General features: G+C 36.9%; 1 protein-coding gene and 1 long non-coding RNA gene across 2 annotated transcripts in view; one reads left to right on the top strand and one right to left on the bottom strand.

Moving 5' to 3' along the window:
• IFT81 (intraflagellar transport 81) overlaps positions 1–17747 on the top strand; it is a 42503-nt gene extending 24756 nt beyond the window's left edge. The window contains exons 11-18 of the mRNA XM_084491406.1: positions 3652–3801; positions 5812–5940; positions 7050–7139; positions 8315–8401; positions 10011–10082; positions 10169–10254; positions 15164–15209; positions 16163–17747. Coding sequence (XP_084347532.1) covers positions 3652–3801; positions 5812–5940; positions 7050–7139; positions 8315–8401; positions 10011–10082; positions 10169–10254; positions 15164–15209; positions 16163–16345 — 843 coding nt within the window. The 3' untranslated portion in view covers positions 16346–17747. The remainder of the gene's footprint in view (positions 1–3651; positions 3802–5811; positions 5941–7049; positions 7140–8314; positions 8402–10010; positions 10083–10168; positions 10255–15163; positions 15210–16162) is intronic.
• A 3741-nt stretch (positions 17748–21488) lies between these two features.
• On the bottom strand, positions 21489–26187 carry LOC311420479. The gene is made up of 4 exons (XR_014684340.1): positions 26103–26187; positions 25862–25908; positions 24827–24882; positions 21489–21888 (listed from the first exon to the last, which is right to left on the bottom strand). It is a non-coding gene; the product is annotated as an uncharacterized lncRNA (long non-coding RNA).
• Between the last annotated feature and the right edge of the window lie 956 nt (positions 26188–27143).

Here is a 27143-nt window from a genome sequence, read left to right as displayed (position 1 = left end):
TTGTGTTTCAGAAAGATTTTTCTTTTTTTGTACAATTAATACTTTATTTTCTGTAGCACTTTCATGTGAAGAATATTTTGATGATTATAATACAATCAAATTGATACAGTAATCCACAAAACTTCTAATTGATTTGAAAGTGAGGGATTAGTCTGTGGTCTGTTCTCTTCTGTAAACAAGTTTATCTATTTTCTCCTTTAATGATAATCTTAGAATAAGAACCTCGTAAAAACTTCACATAGGGCAAGTGTTAACTTTTAAGGAGATGAAAGGAAGGATTTATAGTTACAGTATAGGCACAAGCATTCGAGGAGCTGGGCTGTGATCATTTGATAGTTGCAGTTCAATTTTGTCATGTGTAAAATTACAATAACACTTAATTACTTCAAAAAAGCATTGAGAGAGAACCTGTTGATTGCAATTGCTTTCAGCTAAAGTAAGTGGAGAAGTCTAACATACCAGAACTGGTGGATTTTTCAATAAACATGGAACACAATACAGGAAATCTGGCCAGGGATGCTAGATACCTGCCTGCTCCAGGACCTTATATGAGATAGCAAAGTCCTGCTTCCATTCAGTCTGTTTCACAGTCTGGATTCCACGCTTTTTATGTTACAGTCGCCCATAAAAATAGCCAAGGGGGAAAATCATAATCTTTTGTTGCTTTCATTTGGATAGTTTTTATATCTCAGGGGGCTCTGGCTCGGCTAGCAAACATGAGTCTACAGGCTTGTTTACTTTAACTGCTAACTCAGTGCCAACATTTGGTCCTTGTCCAGCCATTTAATCTTTGAAGCTTAAATAACTATTTGCGTTAAGTTGCTTGAGAAAGAAAAGCTCACTGGCGGACACAGCCTCGAATGGTGCATTACTGGGGGCACTGACAGATCCATGGGAATTCTGTAGGTTGAGCCTGCTGAGCTTCTACACAGGGAGCAGTTGACCTGGTCTATGGGAAAGTGCTGTTGGTCAAAAATGCAATCCTTTTGGGTGGTTAACTTTACTTTAAAGTGATATGTCTTGACATAGCTATTCTTTCTTGAACTCTTTGTAGTATTTAAGCCGCAGTAAAATCCAATCTTTTATAGCATTTTAAGGGCTTGATTTTTCACATACATATAGATGGGAGCATGAGATATACAAAGCTTGAGAAGTAATGCTTACAACAGTGAAAGCACTATTATTTTGCAAGAAATTTATTTGTAGTTTTTGGAAACCTAACAGAATGATTCTTAGCTTTTAGACTGGAGAAACCTAATTTTTCCTGAAGATCCCTATTAGCTGCTGACTTAAGTGGAGTTAAATCTAACAGCTCCAGCTCTGCGTTTGGCCCTGGATCTAAAGAAGGTTTCAGTTAGTGAGATTTTGAGGGGTAATCTGTGCCACAGTTGGAGTAGGTGAAGTCTTTTGAAAATTCTGCCAAACTATTGATTGATTTTCTACATTGATTGATTTTTTTTTATCATTTTGCTGCTGTTTTTTGTATCTTGTTTCACCTTCTTTGTGGGGGGAAAAAAAAAAGTTATGTGAAAACTTGCTTACTTTTAAAAAGCCAGAGATTGCGGTGAAAGATAGACATCTATCTCCTAAATGAATAGATTTCACTTGTCAGTGTGAGCAGCTTGTAGTTCATTTTGCATGAATTTTTTATTATATAGACTTAATCAACTAATAATAGAACTTCAGTGGAATCAGTTCTTTAATCAACAAGATCCTTTGACTCCCATTGTAAAATACATTATGCTGTGCATATTGAATATGCAAATACTCTACCTCCCACTCAAGCTATTTTCAAGACCTTAGAAGTAGTTATAGAAGCGAAGAGAACAATAGTTTGCTTTTCACCCTGGGATAAACTGTCAGAAAATTGTTCAGTTTTGATTGGTGTATGTGGTCATACAAAATAAGTTTAATCCTTTACATAATTTTTTACTATATTCCACTGATCAAATGAAATCTCTTAGGAACTACTCCATCAAGACCAAAGACTCTGCTCCTCTTAAATTTTCCTCGGTTTGCTGGAGAGATTCTATTTATATTCTTATAATCTCTTGAAAATCACAGAAAACTTGGTGTTACCTAAATGAGAAAAAAAAAAAAAAAAGTCTTTTATATTAACTAGGAGGATAGAAGTGAATTTGCTATGAAAAATAATTAATTCTGGTAATACCACACTAATTTGGCAATCATATAATGAAGACAGCAGGACTGTAGCAGAACTGCCTCCGTTGTGCAGTGCTGTGGCTTAGGTGACCTTGTCTATCCTTGTCCTAGGTAGTACGCACAATGTAAAATGGTATTCCAAAGCCACACATAGTCCAATCTGCATAGAGCACATTGAGTAATTTGTGGGTTTGTTCTTTCACCAAAAACGTTTATAGCTTTTGGCTTTAAAAATAGTTGTGGAGCATAGCAAGGGAGAAGCAGCTTTGGCCTAGATATTGCACAGGATGGCAGATGAACAGGGTTGATTTCATTTTGGGCGTTTTGCCCAGGACACTTTTTATAGAACATACAGTTACTCTGGGGGTTCTGAGGCTGTGGTCACATTGTTTTTTTGAATTTCTTCTTTAGAAGGGAGAGTGGCATCATTTTGCAAAAACAAGAAAATAATGTAATTTCAAAATCTAAGTTCTTTTGAGTTTTAAACTCCTATCAGTGGTAGCAGGGTTCCTATTTTCTGCCTGGGCCTGCCTGTTTTGCACTCACTGCACATGCTGAACCCTCCTCAACGAGGAACATTCTGCAGCCTATTCTTACGCTATTTACTCTAATAAATTGTATTTGTTTTCCATCTTTGGATCTGAATGCATTTAGAGCTGTGACTGGCAGCTCAAAGAGCTAAGCCTGTTTGACATATGGAAAGCATTCAGGCAAAGAAAAACATTACATGTTTCTTTCAACACCTGATTTTTCGTATCTCTTACAAATTGAGCACACTTGGATTCTGATATAATTTAGTGAAGGCTGCTATCTGTAAGGATATGAATTATTATGCTTAGTCTTTAATAAAAATACAAATTCTCCATTACATTCGGTTGGGGTGAAACGTACTGCATTTCTTTGCTTTTATTTTTCTGTTTTTAAAACCCTAGCTTGTGATATCATTTAGTTCTGCAACAGTCAATGCAACAGAACATAAAATTGTAACTATTGAGAACTAGTAGTCAAAAAGAAAGCTAATGTTTTTCCCATGCTCTATTTTTCTGCACTTTCTTACCATGTTTCTTGGTCTGCAGAGCTCTCTGCGGGTAGGCACTGCTGAGATCTGGTGCTCTGTTAAAAGTGCAAATTCCTATTACATTACCTTTTTATCATCCATGATTCTCAGAACATTTTGCAAACAGTGATTAGTTTTCCAGCTGTCAACCGGTGATGAGTAGAGCTGAATGATCTCTGTATTACAAATGAGTGAGCTGGGATGCGGAGCAATATAGCTGGTTTTCTTATCTCACACAGCAAACAGAGAGCTGGAACTAAGTAGACCCTGGGAATCCTTAATTCCAGTCCTCTATTTTAAACACTTAACCTTCAATATGCAGTCCAAATAGGATAATTACATGTTATATAGCAACAGTCAGTGATGAGGTCCTTTTTTGCTTTACATTGAATGACAAATGCTTCGATTCTCTCTCTTCTCTCTCATTTCAGTTTAAACACTATGTTAATAAGCTCCGGAGCAAGAACACATTTTATAAAAAGAAGCGACTGGAAATAGCAGAAATTACAGCTGAGTATGGTATCCTCCAGAGGACAGAAGAACTTCTAAAACAGCGCCACGAGGCTATTCAGCAGCAGTTGGTAATACAGGCATTTACTACTCCCACAGTCCATCATCCTTGCTTCCCTGATAACTAGCTATATAATAAGATAGATGCTGTTTTGTTAGTTTCTAATATATATCATCCTCAGCGCTCCTGCTGTCATTAGTCATTAGGGTACAAAATTTATTTTTGTCTGTTGATTGTGCTAAGCTGCTGTACTTTATGTTCAGCAACTGTTTTTTTTTACAGGCAGTCATGAATGTTCTGCCATTTCTTAGAATGAGGGGCTTGACCCTGCTTTTTGAAGTCAATGGTAAATCTTCACTAACTCCAGTTAGAGCAAGGCTGGATTCTTAAATTAGTTTTTGGTATCCACATACATAGTAAGGGCTTTGAAAATAATATCAACAGCAAGTAGGATTCAAGTTACTGCTACGAAATATATAGGAATAATGATTAAAAAAAGAGGGGGCAGGAAGTAAAGATTCTATCCCCAGAAAATCTAGCAGAAAATGTGTTTCACAGTAAGTGAAAAATGTTAAACTGGATGAATGATTTTTCTAGGCCAGAAGAGTAGAAATCTTTTTGCTCTTCTTAACTGTAACCATGTGGGCTGTATACAATCATCCCAAATGCAAAGAGATTCATTTTTTAGCTCACAAAAATCAATTGTTGTAGAATTTTCTTTTAATATCAGTACTCTCGTTATCAAAATAATTTTATTTATATCTGTTTTTGGTACATGTACATATTTTGCATTTTTTAAACATAAAACTATTTGCTCAATTAAAAAAAAAACACAAAAAATAGTCTGTGAAAAGATATTCACATAGTTGCAGTGGATGATGTCATGCTATTTCAGTAAGGCACTCACGTTTAATTAAAAATAAAACCAGAACTGCTACTGGGTAGAAAGAAGCACCTAAGCAGTAGGATCAGAGCTGTTCTCGTGATTGCTACTCAGCTAGAAGGAGGGTGTGTGGATGTATGTTGTCACTTACGATGTGTTTATTTACAGCAGGCTAACTAACGTACACCAGTCATCTCACAATCTAATCACTGCAGACAAAAAGCACTAAATGTTTTTTTGTGATGCAGCTACACATGGTCAATACTATGTTCCTATACAAGTCTGACCTTTTCTAAACTACCTTGTAGCAAAACCAAAGAGCTTTGACTTCATAACGTTCTTGTTATCTGTAGGTTCATTCCCGGTGCATCCTGCCAATTCTACATTCGTACCCTCAGATGACTAGTGCACACGTTTTCCCTATGATATCAAAGATACCTTTCCTAGCCTTGGGCACAATGGCCTGTCAGATTATACCCTGCTATTAAAGTCAAAATGTTCCCATCATAGTAGCAGTAGCTAATAGTAGATATAAATCTTTTCTTAAACGTATGGTTATAAAAGGTTTTGGAGGACAATGGGCTTGGAGTTCACAGATAGACGACGCTTTTAGGAATGAATATTTTGCTTTTTAATAAATTGTGGATGCATAATCAACACCTAGCTTTCAAATTAGAGCTCTTCCTTACATACTTAATGAGCAAGCATTGCTAAATACCATTACATCAGCATTTAATTAAATGTAAAGTTTATGTAAGTATATTATGTAGTATAATATATTACTATAGTATAGTGTATATATATATAGTATTACTATAATGAATACAGTGTTCACTTAGTTTAGCTTGACAGTTGTTTATAAAATAATTAGCTACATTGCATCTTCTGATTAAGCATCTAGATTTACAACAGAGCCTGACCTAAAGCTTAGTTTACTTTGTGGAAACTTTCTGTTAATTTCATTGGGTGTTAGATGACACAATAGTGGTGTATTATAGGAAGTTGTTATTATCTTGCTGTACAGGCCCTAGATAAAAAGTCAGTTGTTGGAGCAGCTAAATTATTAATCACTTTCAAAATAAGTTGATTACAGTACGTTTCCACTTCCTTTACAGTATTTCACTTCTTTGAAGGAATTTGGTTTATTACTCAGTTAATGGACTCACACTCAGCCTTTGTTTGTGTGTGTGTTTGCAGCAAGCAATTGAAGACAAAAAAGGTATTTCTGGATATAGTTACACTCAGGAGGAGCTGGAAAGAGTATCTGCAGTAAAGAGTGAAATGGATGAAATGAAAGGCCGAACACTAGACAACATGTCTGAAATGGTGATTTTTGTCTTAAATTGTTGTACTACTTCAATCTCAATTTCTGGTTCCTCAGAGTATAAAACTAACTTTAATATTTTTGGTTGTTTTTTTTTTTCATTTTCCTTTAGTATATGTTATATAAACATAAACATATATAAAAATGTGTATTTTCAAACAGTATAGACCTGCAAATGTATATTGGAAAGGTTTACTAAAATGTACATTTCTTTTGATGAGTGAAGAAGAAATTTAGAATTATTAAAAAAAAGAAAGAAAGAAACACCTACTTCCCTCCTCTTCAGAAACAGTAGAGATATCGTCTTGGTTTTAACTTTTTTTTTGTGTGTGTGGTTTCATATTTGTTCCTGCACAGTATTTGAAAAGTTAAGAGGTTTGAATTGTTAACAGAATCTTTTTTTTCCTTGTGTCACTGGAGTTAAGCATTCATTAAAAACCAATATTTAACATTCCCAAAGAGCTAAATATTTTTTTCTTTTTCTGTGTAGCCTAACTTTCAATTATACTTAGATCTGTGGTCTTCCAACTTAATACATAGCCACAGAAGCAAAATAAAAGAGCCCAAAGCAAAACAGCGTTCTTTGAAATCATTAAGGCACGTTAGAAATAAAATGGTATAATTAAATAGAATGAATCTCAAATAGAAAGCTGGATAGAATTTGAATTTTCAGTATAAATATTTTAAATTGACTCTGTTTAAGCATGTTCAAATTTTATTTAACCTATGCAGGGTGTGTTTGTTTGTTTTGTTTTGTTTTAAGGATCTCTTTTTTTTCAGTCATGTCTATACAGCTCATTCCTTTTTCCCACTCCTTAAGTTGTTTAGGTGTCTGGCACATAGACTGTCTTCTGGACATGTCTGTGGTGTTCTCACTTCAAACAATGGAAACAGAATTTGTCTGGTTTGTGGTACTGACCCTACTGCAATATGGCCTCTTTCCCTTAGTTAATTAGGCCTGCGCTTATGTTTTATTACACATAGTTCAGTCTCCTTACGTCACATGTTTTTTCTTTCCATATTTTGGTTTTCTTTTTTCTCCTTACATGCCCAATCATGTAAATGTAGTATTAATATATTATTAAAGTATATTATTTTGTCACTCTATCAGGTAAAAAAACTGAATACTATGGTGGCAGAGAAGAAGTCCAGCTTAGCTCCTGTTATCAAAGAACTGAGACAATTGCGCCAGAAGTGCCAGGTTAGTAGAAAAACTTCAGAGAAGCTTTAAACAGTGCTTGTTAATGAATTAGGGTAGGCAGCAGCAGACTTTGGGAGGCAGTCCTATGTTTTGCTCTGCAAATTTGTCCGTGCAGTCAAGTGTTACAGTTACAGCAGGAGTTTATTGTATGTACAGACTTCTAGTGTTTATATGTCTATGCACATCCTCTCCCTCATAAGGCACCAGTAACTTCATGGCAATGCAGTTTAGAGGTTGAGCTAAGACCACGTAAAAATGGAAGTCAGAATATGATTAGTTTGATTCCACTTATCAGATGCCTAAATGCTTCAAATAATGCAAATCCCTTGTGTCTCATCAACTTTATTTAATTGCACACCTTGTTTTGTGTGTTTTTTCTTGCCTTTGAAGTAGGTTTATTTTAATCTATTAAACCTTCCTCTCATTCTATGTAAATAAGGTCAAAATTACAAAGAAACATCATTTACAGCTCTCTGTTGTGTTGTACAAGGACATAATCAACCCTGAAGGAAAGCTGGAAATACCAGAATAGGTCAACAGTGATTTTTAACAAGCAACAAGAATGGAGTTCTTAAAAGCTGACAGTACAGGCACAAAATCAGGCAAATATTTTGTCCTTTATAGTAATTTCTAAAAATAATAATAAAATGTAATTACTATACCAGGGGAAAATTTAAAAAAATCGTAGTTTGAAATCATAGCAAAGTTAATTTTGAAATTAGTTTCAAAGCTTTTTCTGCTTTAAATGGATTGCAAATAATATTTAATTGATCTAAGACCTATATTAGTCCGTATGAATGACAGATTTCTCTCATTGCTCTAGAAGTAAATAGAGCTATGAAATTCGTAAATTCTTAATTTTCAGTTTTGTAATTCTATTTCCTTTCTTCTTGCAAACACTGCCATATTTGTCTACCACATTAAAGCTATGGCTGTGGCTGTAAAGAGGAAATTTGCATGCTGTGTTGTGGTGTATACAGCTGATCTGCCAGTATGCAGCTTTACCATGTGTAATAAATAATACCCACGTGCCAGCTAGTTTTATGTAAGTGCTGGTGAGCGTGCCAGTAGCTGAGGTTGATGTGTGACACCAACAAGAACGGAGCCTGCTTGAATGTCACATGTCAGTCAGTTGAAGGCTTTATTTATGTACTCTTTTGCCCTTTTCACATAAGGAATTAACTCAAGAATGCGATGAAAAAAAAATCCAGTATGACAGTTGTGCAGCAGGGCTAGAGAGCAATCGCTCCACGCTGGAACAGGTAAGATGGTGCCTTGGTCACACATTGATAAATGCTGTGCAACATGTTATTTATTATATATATTTATTATGGTTTGATATATCCCTGTCTTCCCTTTTGATATGGAAGCTCACTGCAGGTGGAAATGAGTAAGTGGTGATCTACAACTACATAAATCATGCATGAAGCTGCTGTGGACTAGCTACAGACCCACACATCTCCTGTTCTGAATGAGCTCAGTGGTACATGTACATTGCTCCATCCACTGAAGTCCAGCACTGGTTAGCAAAAGTATTGTAAAAGATCCATCTGCCAGAAATCCTGCTGACCTAATAGTATCCGTTAGGAAAGAATCTGACAATGAAATGTTAAGGATTAATTTGTGAAGACAAATCTTCAAATGCATTTAGCAGATTCACTACATTAGCAAAACCAATCCAATGGTTAATTAATGCACTGAAACTGATGGCAAGGATACTTATTAAATGTGATTTGTCTTGCATTCTTGAAAATTATAGACAAAAAAAATAAATATATGGATGCATTTTAAAAAATATATATATAAGTATAGCTAAGGGCTTGTCTGTATGTAGTTTACATATTGCTTGCACTACAACACTTCTAGGAAGGGAGGTACCTAAACTAGTTTTATACTCTGATGTGGGGTCAGTATTAATGTACATGAATCTGCTTTATCTCACTAGATTACCTCCTATGAGCTTTGTCTGGACTTGGATTTCTCAAGGGTTTGCCAACATAAGTAATGTATTTTGCAATAAAAAAGGTGTACATTTAAAGTGTAGGTGGATATATAGATATTCTTTCCCTGCACTAAAAGTACCTATATATGGTTTAATCCAAGAATAATAAAAGAACGTACAGATGAAACTACTATGAGGTGGACCTTCTGTAAGAACTATTTTGCAATATCAACCTAGGCTTTTTCCTTGGCAGACAAACCTTAGTCATGTTCTAACACACGATGACAATCAAGTCCACTGATTAGGCTGGACGTGACTGTTAGCAAACTTTTGCAGCGGAACTGGTGAATTCAGTTTTCCAGCTGATGGTCTGAAATTCATATGGTGACACAGCTTTGGAGTTGACAACTTCATTGTGGTTTGGGAGTACATGTAATCCAAATTCCATTGAATTACCAATATTCTTGGTATGTTTTCTTTGACCGTTAAGGGATGGGACTAGCCCCCTATCTACATACCCCTCAACATAATTATTGATTGCTAATTGACATAGCATCAACGTGTTCATAGCTTCTAACATACGTTTTGCAGACATGTTCTAGGAAAGGAACCATATTTAGCACTTAAGATGTGCTTAGAAACAAGACTTTTGGTAGTGCTTGTGTCTTGTAGAAGATTTATTAGTAAACAACAATTCACAGTCTTCTCTAACTGTGACTGAAATTGCACATCTAAAAATGTTACCCTTTCAGTTATCTTTCCCTTTAAGAGAGATTTCTGTAAAGCCCAAATATAAACATTTAAGAAAGGATCAGTTCAGAATTATGCCTGTTTCTGTTATGGACTCTCGTGGTTTATATAGCAACACAGGGCATGTACTATGGACTTTGAGTTATGTTATCCATTGAAATCTTATTCCTGTACTACAGGAAGTGAAAGGACTCCTTGAGGAGTGCATTCAGGAAGAAAGCAACTACCGTTATGTGAACTGCATGAAGAGGGTAAGATCACAGGAAGGACTAAATCGTTCTTTGTGAAATGAAATAGGAATTATATATTTTTAAAACATTTGTGTCTTCATTTATAGAATCTAGAAATACAGCTCCAACGTGCTAAAGAAGAAATGAAGATGTACGTCTCCCCAGATCCTCAGGAGAGGCGAAAGGCAATTCGGTAAATGGATTATTGTGTTTCCTTGTGTTAACTTGAGGGATATTCATAAACTAAGACTAAAGTTAGGAATTTTCTCACTGGCATTTGAACTGAAGGAGTTCACCTGATAAATTTAGAAACACTATAATAATCTAAAAATAAGCATCTTGAATTCCAGTATATACTGTTGTAAACCTATGAATTCTCTCAGACATACCAAAAGATTTTCCCTTCCTGCTTGAGATTATAGGCCCCAGATAGTGGTTTTAACTTGCAGCCCCTGCTGGCAAAGGCTCAGAAAAGCTGTGCTTCAGCTAGGTCCCGCAGGAAGTGTGACTCTACCAGACATAATCCCTCTGCCAAGTCTATACCAAGACTCCAGCAGGCAGGAGTTGGTCTACCACCTCTCAAAGACAGCAACCACATGCTGCCCTCAGATTCTGGCCAATTCTTACAAATCTACTGTTCTTTCAGGTGTAATAGCTATCACCATCCCTAGTACAGAAATGGAGGACTGCATAGACAGATCCGAAATGCATTTTGGTTTGCTACTATTTGCAGTTTTCACTGGAGGTAGAATGATTAATGTTCCATACCGTCACAGTAACCTTCATTTTTACACTCAATTTAATTGACAGAACGATTGCTTCAGACTGAGAGGTTTTTCAGGACCCCTTGCCTTTGTCTGGTAGGAAGAGAAACAGAAAAGGTTATGAATTGAGCTGATAAATTATTTTGTGTAGTTTTCTATTTCAAATAATGCAGTCCTGCCAAAAAGATTGAAATGTTTTTTGAGAATGAGATATTTTGGTTTAATTATCTGTGGAAAGAAATCTAAATATTACCATGTCATACAGATTTTTTATGCTTTACAACATACCAAATATTTTTGTAAAAGTATCCTGTTTAAAATTGTGTATATATTAAATCTTTTCATACAATATAAAAGTTGAAACAAAATTTAGGCAATAAAGTCCACAGGCTGGTTCAGTCCCATCAAAATTAAACACCAGAAAAAAAACATAATGAAATATTTTTAACTTTCATTTGATAAAAATGTGAAAATACCTGTTTTATTCTTAATATTTTTTTTAATTTTAGAAATTTGTATGAAATAGCAATCCTGTTTTCCAGCTAGTTTTATTTTTGACCAAAAAAAAAATCTTAAATTCTAGTTTTCGACAAACTGAGCAAGTTTAAGTTGTTGTGACTAGATTTATGAAGTTGTCTGTGGCTTTCACACAATAGTATTTATCAGTCATGAAAATATTTACCCAAACAGTAGATCTATAGTAGTAAAGTTAAGGTCTGCTGTGTTAGACCAAGAAGTCTGTTTTTGTTTTTTGTTTGTTTGTTTTTGTTTTACTTTTTAATGAATGGAATGAGTGAAAAACACTTTGATCTTTTGAAAGTACGATTGGGCCTCTTCAACAGTGCAGTCACACTGTCTAAAGGAATCTCTGCAGAGTACACCAGTTTTAGTTCAGTGCAGAGGGGACAACAGCTCTGCCTTGTACCTCTCCATCTCACAACCTGCATCAGTCAGCATTCCTACAGTTTGCTTTATTGTGTAGGCTTTAAAAAGCCACAGCAATATCAATCTTTAACGTGAGGCCTCTTCCTAAATTCCTGCGTTTGTATTTCAGAGACGTGACAGATTGTTGCTTGAGATCTGTATAAACTGTCATGTCAGAGCTGTGGTTCATGTACAGCTTTCTGTGCAACATGCCAAAATGCTTCGCAAAATTGTCCCATTCACAAAACGATTCAAAGACATTACTGAGTGGTAAAGCAAAGACAAAACTAAATTAGATAAATAATAATCATTCTGCATTTCATTTTAAAGCTTTAGACAATCTATCATGCAGATGTCACAGCAAGAAAACAGAACCACTAGCTTTTTATCACTTCTTAAAGAAAATGGAAGAATAAGTTAATTTCCCAAGATATCTGTCCTCTTAGGTCTCTACCTCTCAGAACAATTTCTGGACAGTTCTCTTGCGGTGGTGGCAACTAGGGAAGCAACCGTAAGTGGGTAGTAAACACAGAATCATGGAATAGTTTGGGTTGGAAGGGACCTTAAAGATCATCTAGTTCCAATACACCTGCCAGGGATACCTTCCACTAGATCAGGTTGCCCCATCAAACCTGGCAAACAATCAAATATCGTTCAGTATCACCTGAGGCAATTTCTTCACTCATTGGGGAAGTGGAGTGGAAAAAGGCAGTAGCTGATAGCTAAGATTTTACAGGCTCTGGAGTGGGGCCATTGATAGAGACAGCCACATGTCAATGAGAAAACTCCAAGGATTCTGTCAAGAGACACTGAGAGATGAGATCGTCTCCTCTGGCAGATCCTTCATAAACTAGAAATTGTCCTGAGGCACCTTGAGAGTGGTGCCAGTGGAGCTGCATCTCTTGCTGTTCCAGAACATGAACCAGAAGTTGCTAGGAAATGAAAGGCTAGATTAATATCCATCAGAGGCCTTCTGCAAGGATCCAAGCCATGAAAATAGTGAAATACTATGCAGAAAACAATGTAGGAAAAATAAGAGTAAGAAATGAATTAAAACCAATAATGTTATGGTGAGAGAAGAAAAAGATGTAAAGACATAAAGTGAGTGGAGGCTAAGGAGCTTCTTACTCTCACAAAATAACAGAAAGCTGAAGGATGCAAAAGATTTATTGAATGAAGGCAGATTAAAAAAAAAAAAAAAAAGAAGCAGAAGGGTAAAAAGAGAAATAGCTGTGAGAAAAATCTTAGTGATGATGTGAACATTCATTAGTATGAAAGGCAGCAGAGCTCAGCCAAGCAGCTGAGAGGAAATGCGGGTCAAGCAGCAGGCACTGGCCTTTTATGGCCTTGCAGGGAAGGGGAGGGTCCGAGTTTATTCACAAATGTTAAGCAAAAAAATGCTCCAGCTCAAACACTTGTGACAGAAACATCCACAGTGTCGATACTCACGCAGACAAGCCCCCAAATCCAAATGCTGGAATTAAGGGTGAGTCCAGCTATGTCATTCCAGGTATGGTGAGGAGAATGTGAACAGAGCATTATCTCTGCTGTCCCTGCTTCACTTGCTAACTGTGGGCACAGAAGCTAGAGAAATCATCCCTCTCACGGTGACTACACACATTTCTGACCTTCCGTAAGAGGTCGCAAACCAGTTGTGTTTAAATGAATTACAACGAAGTTCCATATAGAGATTTTTACAAAAAATGAGAAGATAACAAAATGTTTCTAGACATCATTTTAGAATGTGAACGTATTTTTCAGCAGGCACTGGAATGTAAACGGAGTGAAAATGAACCATAAATAGAACAGCACTTTCCTAACAACGTATTGAGCAAAAAATGTCTTAATTCCAACACTCTTTTTTTTGAACATAAACTCTCTGTTCCGTGGAGTCAGTTCTTAGGAATGTGAAAAGTTAATTTTCTTCTCTAAAAATAGAAGTTTGTGTGTGTGTGTTTTTTTTTTTTTTTTAATGAAGTTATCAAGTTGCATTCTTTCCAGTCATCATTATAAATAGTAAAGAAAAACTTACTAGGAAAGACGTCTTATTTTCTGATGATTACTTTGAAAATTCTATTAAAGAAAAAAAAAAAGCAAGTGTTCTTGAGGCCAAATGTGTGTGAACATACGCTATGTGCCAGTGGAAATAAGAAGATTCAGTGTTGCTCTGATTTGGTGAGGATTGCTAGGGATCAGCTGTGTCTGCACAGTGCTTGGAGCAGTCTCAAGACTGCTCTGATTTGTTCTGGCTCGAATTGTCCGAGAGTGACAGATCATAAAACGATCCAGCTGCATTCCTTGCACATCCCTTCTGCAGGGAGGATGGCAGGCAGGACCAGGTGGCCTGGGGCCCAAGTGCTCCAGTTGAAATCCTGGAGTAGCTCATAGAAATAGAAGGAAGGGATATGAGAAACATGATGCATTGGTTCTACACGGCTGCTCACTATGCTGTAGCAAACCTTCACACTGATAGCAGAAAGGCTGGTATTTCTTTCTGGAAATTAGGATTTCGCTATACCTAGTTCTTCTATCCTGAGCAATTTGAAAATTTCTTTAGATGAACTGGGTTAATTTTTATTCCACTAGCAAAAGCTCAGTCTCTAAGCGTACCATGACACATGAAATACAGTAATTTATTTTTAGATTGTTATTGTCCTATTTCAAAAACAAACAAACAAACACAAACATAGTAATGTATCTGAATCATGCCGTTATGGTTTGCAATATCGTATTGTCAGGTTTCATGTATTAAGTTTGCCTGTGTCAGAAGGCGACCCAGCCACTTGTTACAGGCAAAGGTGTACAGCCAAGATTTTTAATAACGAATGTCAACAGTTACACTTCTAAACCTATATTTAGGCACCTAAATGTGACGGCTGTCTTCGGAAGGTGAGGGACACACAGCGGTTCTATTGCAGTGACTGGATTTGTTAAACCTGGACTGAACTGCTATTCTTCATTCCTCTACTTTCCCACTCATTCTATCCCTACATTCATGGCAATTAAGGGCTGTGGATTTGTAAACTCTGATGTTTGTACAAATTAGGGCCAAGGGCTAAGCTTAGAATACCACTAGCATAAATACATCATTAAAAAGGGATCAAGTATGTCTTATCTAAACGATCTTGCTGTTGTCTTCAAGCTGGAAGCAGCAGTAATTATGCCTGCTTTGAAAATGTAAGGGATTTTATCCAATACCACTTTTGCCAGCTGCACAACTGAGAGAATCAAGGCAATCCCTGATGTCAAGGATATGTTGTCTAATGAATAAAAGGTTCCTTCATGCTTTCTCTTCTGACTATCTATGCATGAACCTCATAATACCTTCAGAATTTTCCATGGTTATATCATTATTCTGTCCTATTATTTAGAACCAAATAAAATCATAATAAAATTATCATATATTTCCTTTAGAGAGCAGTATACACGAATGATCCTTGAGCAAGAAAACCTGGGGAAGGTAAGAATGAGGTTTTTACTCTGTAAAAACATCACACAGTTCATATTTTTGTGGGCCTTACTACCAAATGTTGTGGTCAGTCTTTTATAAAAAGCACATTGCAGCCTACAAAGAAAATTCCATTACTGCTGGCAATGGTAATTAATACCCTGAAAAGAGATCATGCTCGCTCTTCAGGGCTTGATTTCCTGCAGAGTATAGCATGAGCCACTTGTAAAAGATAGTCAAACAGCTTAATGTGACAGCACATTCCCTGTAAACCATTTGGATAAGAAACTGAAACATGGACATAACAAACTGTGCCAGCTCAAATTTTATGTTGTATATAAAGCAACCCGTTGAAGACAATAAATTTTGAGCCTGTCAGCTTTATCACTGTTATTAAAGGCCAAGGGATCATCGTTGTAGCAGTGCTAAACAAAAGCAGTTGTCCGTTTTTAATCTTGCATGAAGCTCAGATCAGCGCGGAAGAAGTTAGGCTTACGATTCATGCTAAACATCTTTCTTTTATTAGTTTTCTTTTTATGAGTCAGTCTGTGAGTGATTTCTGCAGGTTTGGGCCACCACTATTAATGATCAATAGCAGGTTTTGCTGTGAAACATTAATTTCACGTCTATAATATGATAATATGAATGCATTGCAGGCTGCAACTTGACACTGCAAGAGCTCTGTATGGAAATAAACTCAGATTTCTACCATAACTTCTCAAATATATGAGACCATTATTTAGGCGGTTTTAAGATACTGAAAGGATTGTCAATCCATACAAAGCAGATAGATAAGTCCCAGGTGCTGATTCATTTATTGCTTGCAAGGAGTGTTATTAACTTGAACAAAAGGTAATAATATTTCAGTAGCATATAAAAATCCTTGTCATTCCAAGCTGTCTTTGTAAGCAATTTTTGTGGTTTAAAACCGTTTCAGTAATCTAATATTTTTGTATTTTTAACAGAAATTACGAGAGAAGCAGAAAGTTGTACGGGAAAGTCATGGGCCAAATATGAAGCAAATTAAAATGTGGCAGGACTTTGAGCAGTTAATGGAATGTAAGAGAGAATGTTTTCTAAAACAACAAAATCAAACAGCCATTGGTCAAGTCATTCAGGAAGGAGGTAAAGATAGGCTTGTATTATGAATTCTGCCTTTTTTATATCAGCATAAAGTGGGAAGACATTGCATTGACTTCTTAAAGGTAACCTCTTTCTTGACATTGTTGCTTTAATCATTTCTGAAAAAAATTGTTGTATTTTATTTGGTTTTGGTGGATAAACAAGGAGGGCAACTAAGCACTCGATGAAGCTTTTCCTCCATTGTTTAAGTGACAACAAAACATGGTTAGGAAGATCTGTTATGAAATCTGCACTAGGGTGAACGTCATCGTAAATCTGTTTTATGAGTCTGGGAATGGCATGCATCTGCAGAGAGATCAAAGGGAAAAAAAAATCCTTTTCCAGGGTCACGGAAAACTTATGTAATTGCTCTGCTCCTTATTCTGTATCTCTAAGATTACATTTTTGCAAGGTCTGGGACTCAATATTGTATAATTGTGGACCTCCTGGCTTGGCCCTCTCCTTCCCTATTGTATTTATTCATCTAGTGTGACTGGCAAGAATGGAGCCATTTTCACTCCGAGCTGCACAGACCTTGCCTGCACACTCCTAGTCATACTTTCCTTGCATGGTTGAATTAAACTGATTGTGCTTCCAGGAGACAGTTCATTGCTACAGCGTCAGGAGTAGGTTCTGAGAACAATTACTTGGATTCTGAATTTTTTTCCATTGTCTTTTGTTGGTTTTAACAAATGCATTTTTCTTGCACATATACCTTTTTCTCATTTTTCTTAGTTGTCCACCTGGGCCAGCTGTGGTCCCCTAAAGGCTTTCTCCACTGAGGGCATCTTGCTGTTTCATCTGTGCAGCCTGATTCCAAAGTGGTTGCACTAGCCAAGGAAGGACATCCCAGGGAAGGAGGGCTATTGATGGATGTAAATATGGCACAGTGGTTCCTGTATACGTCCAGCTACGCCAAACAGGTAGATATGCAAGGCTCCCTCGTACTGTGGTTTTAACCTGTGAGCCACAGGCAACTGCCACTGCCCTTAAAATTGCATCGTGAGACCCATGGCTGACCCAGGGTAAAAGGAATGCAGATGAGGCTTGAAACTGTCCCTCACGCTTCATCATTTCTGATGAGCGCCTCTTAGTCACAATCAAAGACTAGAAGCAGAGAGATAAGTCTAGGTGACGAGAGCTCCTGCTGTTCTTCTTTAGTCTCTTGGCTTAGTGAATTTCTAGATAGGTTTTTTTCTTCTCTTTTTTTTTCCTATTTCCTGCCTAAAGTAGAATGGACTTTATCACTGATAGTTCTTTCAGATGTAATTTGGACACAAAAAATTACTTGGTTTTCTCTGATACATACCTATGAAATCTGCTGCTGTTTTCTCTATCAAGAGAGAGTCTGGTAACTGTACAGTTCCTAGTTTGCCTTTACATTAAATATATTTGATAACAGAACTAAAATAAAATATGATGACTCCATTTTGGCTGTATGGTTTTATTTTTCACATTTTGTAGGTGAAAGAAGTGATAGAAGATAAATGCTTTGTGCCAAGTTTCTTGCTGGGTTACAGGAAAAAGAGGTTTGGAAAGCTCAGGGTCATTTAATGACATTTATTTCAGATGCCCCCCAGAAGGTTCAAAACCCCACCAATGCCTAAGGAGCACGTCCACAGATGCTCAGGACATCCTCATGTAAGCCCTCCCACACTGCTGAATAGCTGAAGATAGTCTTTCTCAACAGCTGCACGCTAATCTTTCCCATGACAAGGAGAAGCAGCACATTCTCCCCTACGCACATTTTCAGGGAGCGTGAAGGGAAGGCCGCTGTGTAGGACACAGGCACAGGTAGAGTTAGCTGAAGTGAGGGGAAGGCGATGTGTTGCCACCAGAGGCTGCTTCCATGATGGCAGCAAGAGAACAGGCTGGAGGAAGGCGCTGAAGGGAAACCGTATCAACCAGAAAGGGAGAAGCTCAGGAAAAAGGCATGTGCAGACTACACAGTGTGGGCACAGCCATCTCTAGAGCCATCTGTAAATTTTCTTCTTGCTAGCTCTGTACCATCATTACCATCATGTACCACCATTACCACCGTTACCATACAACACCTGCATTGCATTGTAGAGCCTATAGGTCTGAAGGTTATGGAAGTCATGTACCTGGACTTCCAAATGAGGGTTTGCTGAATAAATGCCTACAACAGTAAGATAACATAGACATCTAGACATAAGACATGCTGAAAACTTGGGATAATCACCAAAACCGGGCATCTAGGTTACTTAGGATGCAGTGCTGGAGGACTGCCTGTGGTTCAAAGCCAGCAAAAAAAGGGGGAGGGAAAGGGGATATCATACATTTCAATTCAAAACTTTTACCAAAATCCTAAAAGCTCTATTTGACTAGACCATTTATACAGAGATTTATTATGTGGATTAGTCTGCTGCCCAGGCAAAAGTATTGCTTTTGAAGTTCATAGCAATGATGTAGAGTAAGACAGTATAATCATTTTCTGTTTTTCAGTTCAGAGTTACCCTAAAAATAGTTCATCTTTCTTCCTTGTAAAAACAGTTTATTGCTAGTTACTCAACGATGACGTGATTGTTGCTCTGATCTGATTAGTGCTCTGTCATTTGTACTGCACCAAGAAAGGGCACACAGATTATACACTACAGCAGCAGCAAAATTACTTTCTGAGATGAAGCAGAAAATCATAATAACTGTTATGAAAAGAAAATTGGAAAAACTCAAGCTATTTATAGCTTTTATATAAGTGGACATTTAATAAATGCAAATTTAATGGATTCTGTTCACTGGCTTTTCCACATAGTTTGGGATTTGATGGGAGCATTCAAAAATCTTTGAGTTTTGCAATTGTATCTTTACTTCCTAACTTGCAACAAAAAGCTTACTTCTGTTTTTTTTTTTTTTTTTTTTTTTTTTTTTTTTTTTTTTCTGTTGTTATTATTAATAGTCTAGCTGGTTAATTAATAAGATTAAACATACCATAGAGAAAAAATACCTGCCTTTCCCTTGTGAAGGCTGAAATAAATAAAAAAATGTGCACAGTTAAACTTGGGGTCTCAGCACTTACCAAATTTCTTCCATTTGGAACACCGATCAGAGCAGTCATGAGCAGCAGCTTACTTTGCTTCAAAAGGCTTCTCCTTATCTTTATCCAGAACTGGATGAGAAAGTATTCCAGCTATAAAAACTCTTGTAGTGTTGTGCAGCTTTGCATTAGTTAGTCACGTTGACGTCAACTGTCCCTAGAGCCACAGGAGATTTGCACATAGTGCTAAGAAATGAAATAGTTACAGGCATCAGAAACAGGCATGAGAAAACATCACATTCACCATATTATTTAACCAGCCATTTTATCATCTGGAGATCAGATTATTTTGTTTATATTCACAGTACCATTTTACCTCCATAGGAGCTATAGTAAGTAAAGTAAATGTTCTTAGGCTTCCTTAAGTAACCCAAATCTATGAATACTTACTTGTACACCTTTATTCGCACAGGTATTACTGTGAGTGAAGTCATGTATAGTTGCCTACAGACATCACAGTTAGGTGCTGCTATGGTGTTTTATTATGTTTAAATATAGTGATTTCCAGATCTTTCTTGATAAGGCTTTCCTACAGCTGTGATGGTGATCACTGTTATAAAACACAATACGGCAGAAGCATTTAGAACAGTTCAGAGCCTAGAAAACGGCCTTATGATGAGCATGAAAAACTGTTCTCCAAATGACTTGCTGGTTCAGGAGCTGGAAATGAAGTAGAAAGCCTTTTTTCCTTAGATCACTGTTTCTTGTCTGGCCCAAATCAACAGCAACTGAAAATTCTCTGTTATACCCAGTGGCTGTCCTCAGCAAGTGCTCTAAGCCGAGCAACTTGGCAGTATCGCTCCAGTTCCTAAATCACCACTCTGGCAGTGTCTGGTGAGCCTGGAGTCAGCGGCCACGAGAAGGCAGGCAGACACGGCTGGGAGGCCGCAGAGGCTGAAGTGCTGTCGCCTGAAAGGTGTCACCTTGGGAGAAAGGTCGTGACACATGGCCGGGGTGCTGTGGGAAACTGGAACGCCGTTGTCTTGGTTGTGGATGAGGACAGCACAGATGCTTAGAGATCTGCTTTCTCTCATTGGCCCTGCCTGGATTTGCTCAGATTTAAGTGAAAAAGACAAAGAACTCATTCTCAACGTTTGCCCTACATTATCTTTTGTAGCACTAGGTCTCCTGCTGAAGGAATGCTGTTAACTCTTGAGCTGCCTATCGCAATCGGTAATGGGAACAGATTTTTTTTTTCAGGGATGTGTCAGGGTTCCAGTGAGGAAATACTACATGAATCAACATTTTGTCACAAGGTACTACCTGTCTTGACAACATCCAATTGATTAATTGTTTTTTAGCAATCAGAATTTGACCTACTTTCAGCTTGTTTAAAGAGTTCTTTAAATCTTCAGTATGAATTTAAAAGGGGTTCTCCACATTCTCAATGTCTTTCTTTAGCGTTAGTTCCACAGCAACAGTCTCCAAAACCCCAAGGCAGCCCATCTTATTCCAAGGTCATTGGGTGAAAAGGGTATTTTTCACAGTTGCATTACACTGATTTTCACGATTGTAACAAAAAAAAAACACGCTGTCAGCCACGGTGCCGCGGTAACATCAAACTTGGTGAGGAGCTCTGGTGTTAGCAATCATACTCCAAATAATCAGCAGGAACTGTGAGACAAATCATGCAGTCCTTACTCTCACAAAACCCTTACTGACTTCAGTGGGAGTTTTGCCAAAATAAGGTCTGCTGGATTTAGCTCTGTATTCTTCCTCCTGACAGAACAAGTAGGAATTAAAAGGGCCAGCATCAGATTTATGAGACAGAGGAAAAAAAAGAACTATAATTATCTTTAAAGTAATGACTTTCATCTAACACAAATCAATGTTCCATTAGACACATTCTAATTTATAACAAAAATTGTTTGTGCAAGTTTTTCTCAGCACAACCAAAATCCACAAGTAGTTAGCAATACGATTTGATTTTTATTAGACATGTATGAGAGGCTGTCTTGCACAAATCTAGTGCTGGAGTACTTAGAGTGTTTAAAATGCAGCCTTATGCATTACCCTGTGTTTAACGGTATTATTTTTATTTATTATAAAAATAAGAAGTATATTTTTACCTTTTTTAAAAATCTCCATTTCTCATAGTTTTGAGAAAAGTGTGTTTTTGCAAACTGGGATGCACACAACTGGCATTTGCTGAATGCCAAGAACTAGAGTACTTTTTCTGCAAGAGGATCTGCACAAGCCAATGCCTATTGCACCGTTTCAGTTCAGTCTGTCATTACAGAACAACATTTCATTTTTAAGCTTCTAAATTTTATTGCAACTGCTTAGGTCTTAAAAACACTCATTTATACAATAAGCACTTAATTAGGTCTACTTCTGAAACAGGATAAAGCCAAATCCTGCACATTTTGCTAATAACGGAAAAAATGCAGTTGATAGGAGTATGGAAAATGGGATCTTACCAATTTTCAAAGATAAATTCTCTTCTCTCTCCCTACTTCTTTTCCCTCTAATGGAATAGAAAATACGCCTGGCATGTAGGAAACAACAACAAAACTATAAAGGCATACATCTTATACAAAGAATAACCATGTAAGGGAAATAATAAAAGAAATAATCTCACAATGTCTTTATTATATATTTTACAACTGGTTCATGCTGAAAAAATCATGATTGAGATTTTTCTCTAATTAAAATAAGTCTGAATGCAATTTTTTATCAGATTACTGTTTTTTAAATATGTTGAAACTCTAAGGTTATAAAATGGGAAGAATAAAGCAGTTTATTTGGTTTACATTATTGCAGCATTTTCTGGCAAGTAACAGTGTTTAGGCATTTCTTTGGAGTTAGCACATAAATCTTAGAGCCATTAGTGATGAATTAGCAAAAGCAAAAAGGGTTGATTAATTTGGAATTCTAAAAATTGAAGATCTAAAAATTAAAAATCATGTGAAAATGATGCATTTTGCGTATCAACTAGCATTTAAATGATGCATTTCTCTGAGACAGCATCCTGTGGACTGCAACATTCAGAAACTGATTTTTTTTAGAGTATATATAAAACATCATACCCACCTCCCTTTTTCCATGTTTTAAAGCTTGCCATGATTTCACAGCATATTTAAAAGAAAACAGAACTGTATCAGAACACTGAAAGTCACCCACAGACAACCTGTTCCACTAATACTTTTACATTTATACAGCATCTTTTGTCCTAAAGGATTTCTCTACTTCATTTTCATTTTATGTAGGCTGATTAGAGTGCTCAGGTATCTGCATGAGTGAGTCAGGAAACACTGAGAGATGCAGTTAATGTTCAGAGGACAGCAACGAAAATTGGGAATTTATTATCTCATGAGCAATGACAAAGTCATCTCAAATCTCCTTAGGAAAATAGATCCCACAGCTACAAATGAGAAGAAAACCTGAATCCTTCTAACAAAGAGATGGAATGTGGCATACTTCGTAGTGGGTTGTTACTGATGTGCCTACTATTCCTTTTGTATTTACCACACTGTACTTCAACCATTTGTATGTGAAATGCATTGCTTTAAAATCTCTATACACTAAAGGTTCTTTTCTGCTTGTTGATTTAATTGCGTGAAGTGAAGCTTGATCATAAAATATAACGAGAGGGGAAGAGAGAACTCTTATCCTGGAAAAAGCACTATAAATATTTTCCTAGGATCATTAACACAACCTTGTAACACTTCGCTCAGTGCGGCGGAAAGAATTATACAATCATTTTATGAAATTTCTAAAAAGTGCTTACAATTCCATCCCAAATATATGTGTTTTTTTTTTTTCAAGTGTAAAAAAAACATCCTAAAATTCTTAATTCTGTTATCAAAGTTATTTTCAACTTTTGAAGGGATTCACTTGCTAGGGACTTGGCAGTGTCAAACAAATGTTCGACTTTTATTCTGACACTTCTTGAAGAATTTGATTGAAACTATATATGTCTAGATAACACCCAACAAAGTGCCCCTCTTGCGTTTGTTTCAAGATATTTTTGGAAACAACAGAGGCGACCTTGGATGGAGCTGCTTTTCCAATTTAGGACTTCATTTGGTCTAAGAGAGTAAAATTATACTCTTCAATCCTTTTGTGTAGCCACAAACAAAACAGTGTTATTATTTTATGCTGTTGTAAAATTGTTTTTCTGTACCTTGCTAGCAGTGTCTATCTGTTTAGGATAACAATTATTTTCGGTAATCAACAGTTACTTTCAAATGTACATATAAATAGACCTCTAGTGTATCACATGTCCCTTTAAAATATTGTGTAATCAAAATGGGCACTGGTCCTTTATGGAATACCTTTGTTTCTTAAAACTAGCGTTAATAAATAAGTGTTACCCTTTGTCTTTGCTTATAGACAAGAATCTGATTTCAAGCCAGGGCTCGCACACACTTGATGTAAAGTCTAAATGAGGAGAGTGGTAATGCTGGCAAGTGCTCTGTGATGGGACTGCCACCTGTCCCGATCACAGGAGAAATATTGTTTGTCAAGCTTCAAGTTTAAAAGCCAAGGTTAGGAGCCAGGTTCTCTGTACATCTAGAGTGGGGTGACTGTTTTCTTCTGACTTTGGTCTGCCAGCTGTGCAATTGTGTCTGCAAACTTTTATTATATTTAATCACTTAGGAAGTTTTAAATAGTTTGCACTTAATTTTTGTTACAATCAATATAGTTTAATTAATTTGTATTAGTGTCTGTTACAGGCACAGTGCAATCTGTAACAAAATGAAATTAGCTTGTTGCAATGATAATGCAGTTTCATTGCTGTGAATAGAAACAGAATTGACAGAGTATGGTATTGTCATTTATCCTCTATAATATTTACTGTCTTAAATAATAATTTAGCCCTGTGTCATCTAATGGTCAAATGCAAAATATAATATGGAAACTAAAGCTGGGATCTATTTGGCATATGTGGTATATGCAAATGCAGATGTAAATCTACTGCTCGGGTATGTTGTTTAAACTCATTTGGTCACGCTCCAATGTCAATACATATTTTTATAGCTCCATTTTCCACTCATTATGACTGATGGTTCAAGAGCTAACTCTAGAATATGTAGTTCCCTGATTTTATGGCATTGTCATGTACAGTAGCTGCAGACAGCTTAAGAGAAGTAACTGTTAATTGATCCTGTGAACCTGTATGTATATGAGTATGACTATATTAGCACATGCACAAATCAGGTTAAAATAAACTGTTTGGTACAGCAATTTTCATCACAGAATCTCAAGATAATTTACAAACAACCTTTACTAAAGTCTGTTGACCACACAGCCAGACAAACTAGTTGCTATTATTGTCTAGGTGAACGAACCACGGTACAGAATGAAGCAGAAGCAAAACTAGGAATCTGGTCCTTGTCTCTGGTATGCCCAGGATCCCCAGCTCGATGCTCTGCAAGAAACCTGCCTGAGTCCTCTCCTGACCCTTCATGTTCAGAAGCCCTAACCCTCATTCTAGCCTGATGCTTACCAGTGCAGTTGTCAGCGTCCCAGCTCTGAGTATCCTCGTCTGACCTCTGCCACTCCCTAAAAAGTAACTCAGAAGTAAAACATTTGTACATTTGCAATGTATTAATTTATTGAAATATGTAAAGGAAAGGTCATAACAGGTACTGATAAACAGATATGATACGAATGTGAAGCCATTTTTCTGAAATTTTAAATTAAATTCTAACAGGGAGTTTCAAACTATAAAAAGCATCACAGCTACCTTCACTGAGCTCATGGAGGCAACAAGACCAAATGTGAGATTTTCTGTTATCCTGACAGCTTTTGACAATCACGAAGAGAGAAATACCAGGAGAAGCAGTCCTAAGTAGAAACACGGTGTGCACATGCATACATACATGCAAACAAAGATTAGGTTATCTTAGTTATAAAGCAGTGGACAGCATTTTAGGGCAACTTATTTGTGTGCCTGTCCTGTATAAATTTTTAGCCTTTTACAAGTGCCTACGTTGTGCTGTAACTGGAACGTTAATTATACAACTAGAGAAATAACAAGAAACTTTTTCTTAAACACCCAGAGGAAATCAAGCTATTTTTCACTATTCAGTGTTGCTTTCAAAAATTTAAAGAGGCGTGACTGAAAGCACATGGGAAAACCTATCAGGCTTAGAGCGTGGTGAGGGATGAGAAAGTGTGTGCTTCTGGTTCAGTGCCCTGGCCACTTGTGGTCAAAGCTGTTTCTTCTGCTTGCTTGGTGTAACCTCAGTGTTCCGGCTGCTGGAATTGGTTGGAATTGGTTGCAATGAGACCCTCTCAAATATTCAGGAAGCAGATTTATCACTGGAGCACTAATTTTTGTTTTTATATGTGAGAACAAATCCAGGGTCACCTCAGTTAATGAATAACCCAGTCAGTGGCGATAGGTCCTATTTATTCTGATAAATTTGGCTTTAAACAAAAATTGAACTTTTGGTGATACAAGCGTATATACCACAGGGGAATAAAAAAACATTTTCCCTACGAAAAATACTCAGAGTCAACAACACAAAAGACTTACATATTAATATTGTATGTTGAAGAAAATCTGGAACATCATGGCTTTCACTAAAAAACAACACAAAACAAACAAAAACAAACAAACAAACAAAACACCTTTTTAATGCAAAGTTAAAACTTTCCAAAGAAAAATTATACTTTCTGAAGAAAAAAAAAAAGTTTCCTCAGCAAAACAAAACAAAACAGAACAAACAAAACAAAACAACACTATTAGCTTTAATGGAAATCTTCTCCTTACTTACTAGATATTCAGCCTGTAATTCCATTAGAATCAGATGAACTGTTCACAGCAGGCTCAGTGATGCTTACAGCATTGTATTCTCCCTGGAAAGGCATGGATACTGGGGTTTAATAATAAGGGAATTTTTCTTTGCTACAGCAGCTGCATCAGAGCCAACTTTACCTGCAAATACACAGTGCTAATGCAATTTATCTTTGAAACAATCCCTATGGGTACATCGAGGTTTTATAAAAGGCATTCAACAAATAGAGCGGGTTGCAGTGTTATTGCTTCACTGATGCATAAATATTGAATATCCAAACACAACACTGGTTAATTAAGTTGGGGGTGACTATTGGTCAGAGATAAGGCACACGGTAAGTAAGCATGGATTAAGCCTGCCCTCTTACTGCACATACTGTGGTTGCTCCCTGCATACAATGAGAATGTAGGTTTCCAGGAAATTAAATCCAGCAATAATTTACACCTGGAAGCTAAAAGAAGGTCAACAAATATTAGATGGAGCTTCTTAAATTGCAGTGTGTTGTACAGACTGCATGGAACTGCAAAAACAAGTAAAATAACAGTGAGAACCTTGCATTTAACTGAAAGCATTACTTGGCATATACTAACACCTTCATGGAAAATTGTCTTTGCAAGGCAGGCAGTAAACTAAAATTCACAAAATGATGCTTCAAAACCTGACATACATGCAAACCATGCAGGCACGCACCCCCTGCCGCTAGACCAGAGCCAGCAGCAGGCCCAGCCAGCCAATCTGCCAAAAGCAGAGACATCACAAAACATGTTCTGTTTACACGATTTTATTTTCCAACATGACATAGTTCACAGCCATTACTGCACTGATGGTAAAACACTCAATCCTCATACCTATGTGCGTGCAATTGTACCCACCTTGCGCAAACTGCTTGCACAGCTGACTCCATGTGAAGAGTTTTGGAGAACTGACCCATCTGAAACCCCTTTTTCCAAAGGTTTTCACAGCCACCCATAGTGGACACACAGGTCCACAGACTTAGCTACAAGAGTCTGTATGCAGGCT

The sequence above is a fragment of the Aythya ferina genome (genome assembly GCF_964211825.1).
Source record: "Aythya ferina genome assembly, chromosome: 17".
NCBI lineage: Eukaryota > Metazoa > Chordata > Aves > Anseriformes > Anatidae > Aythya > Aythya ferina.
This window is presented reverse-complemented; position numbering and strand designations above follow the sequence as displayed.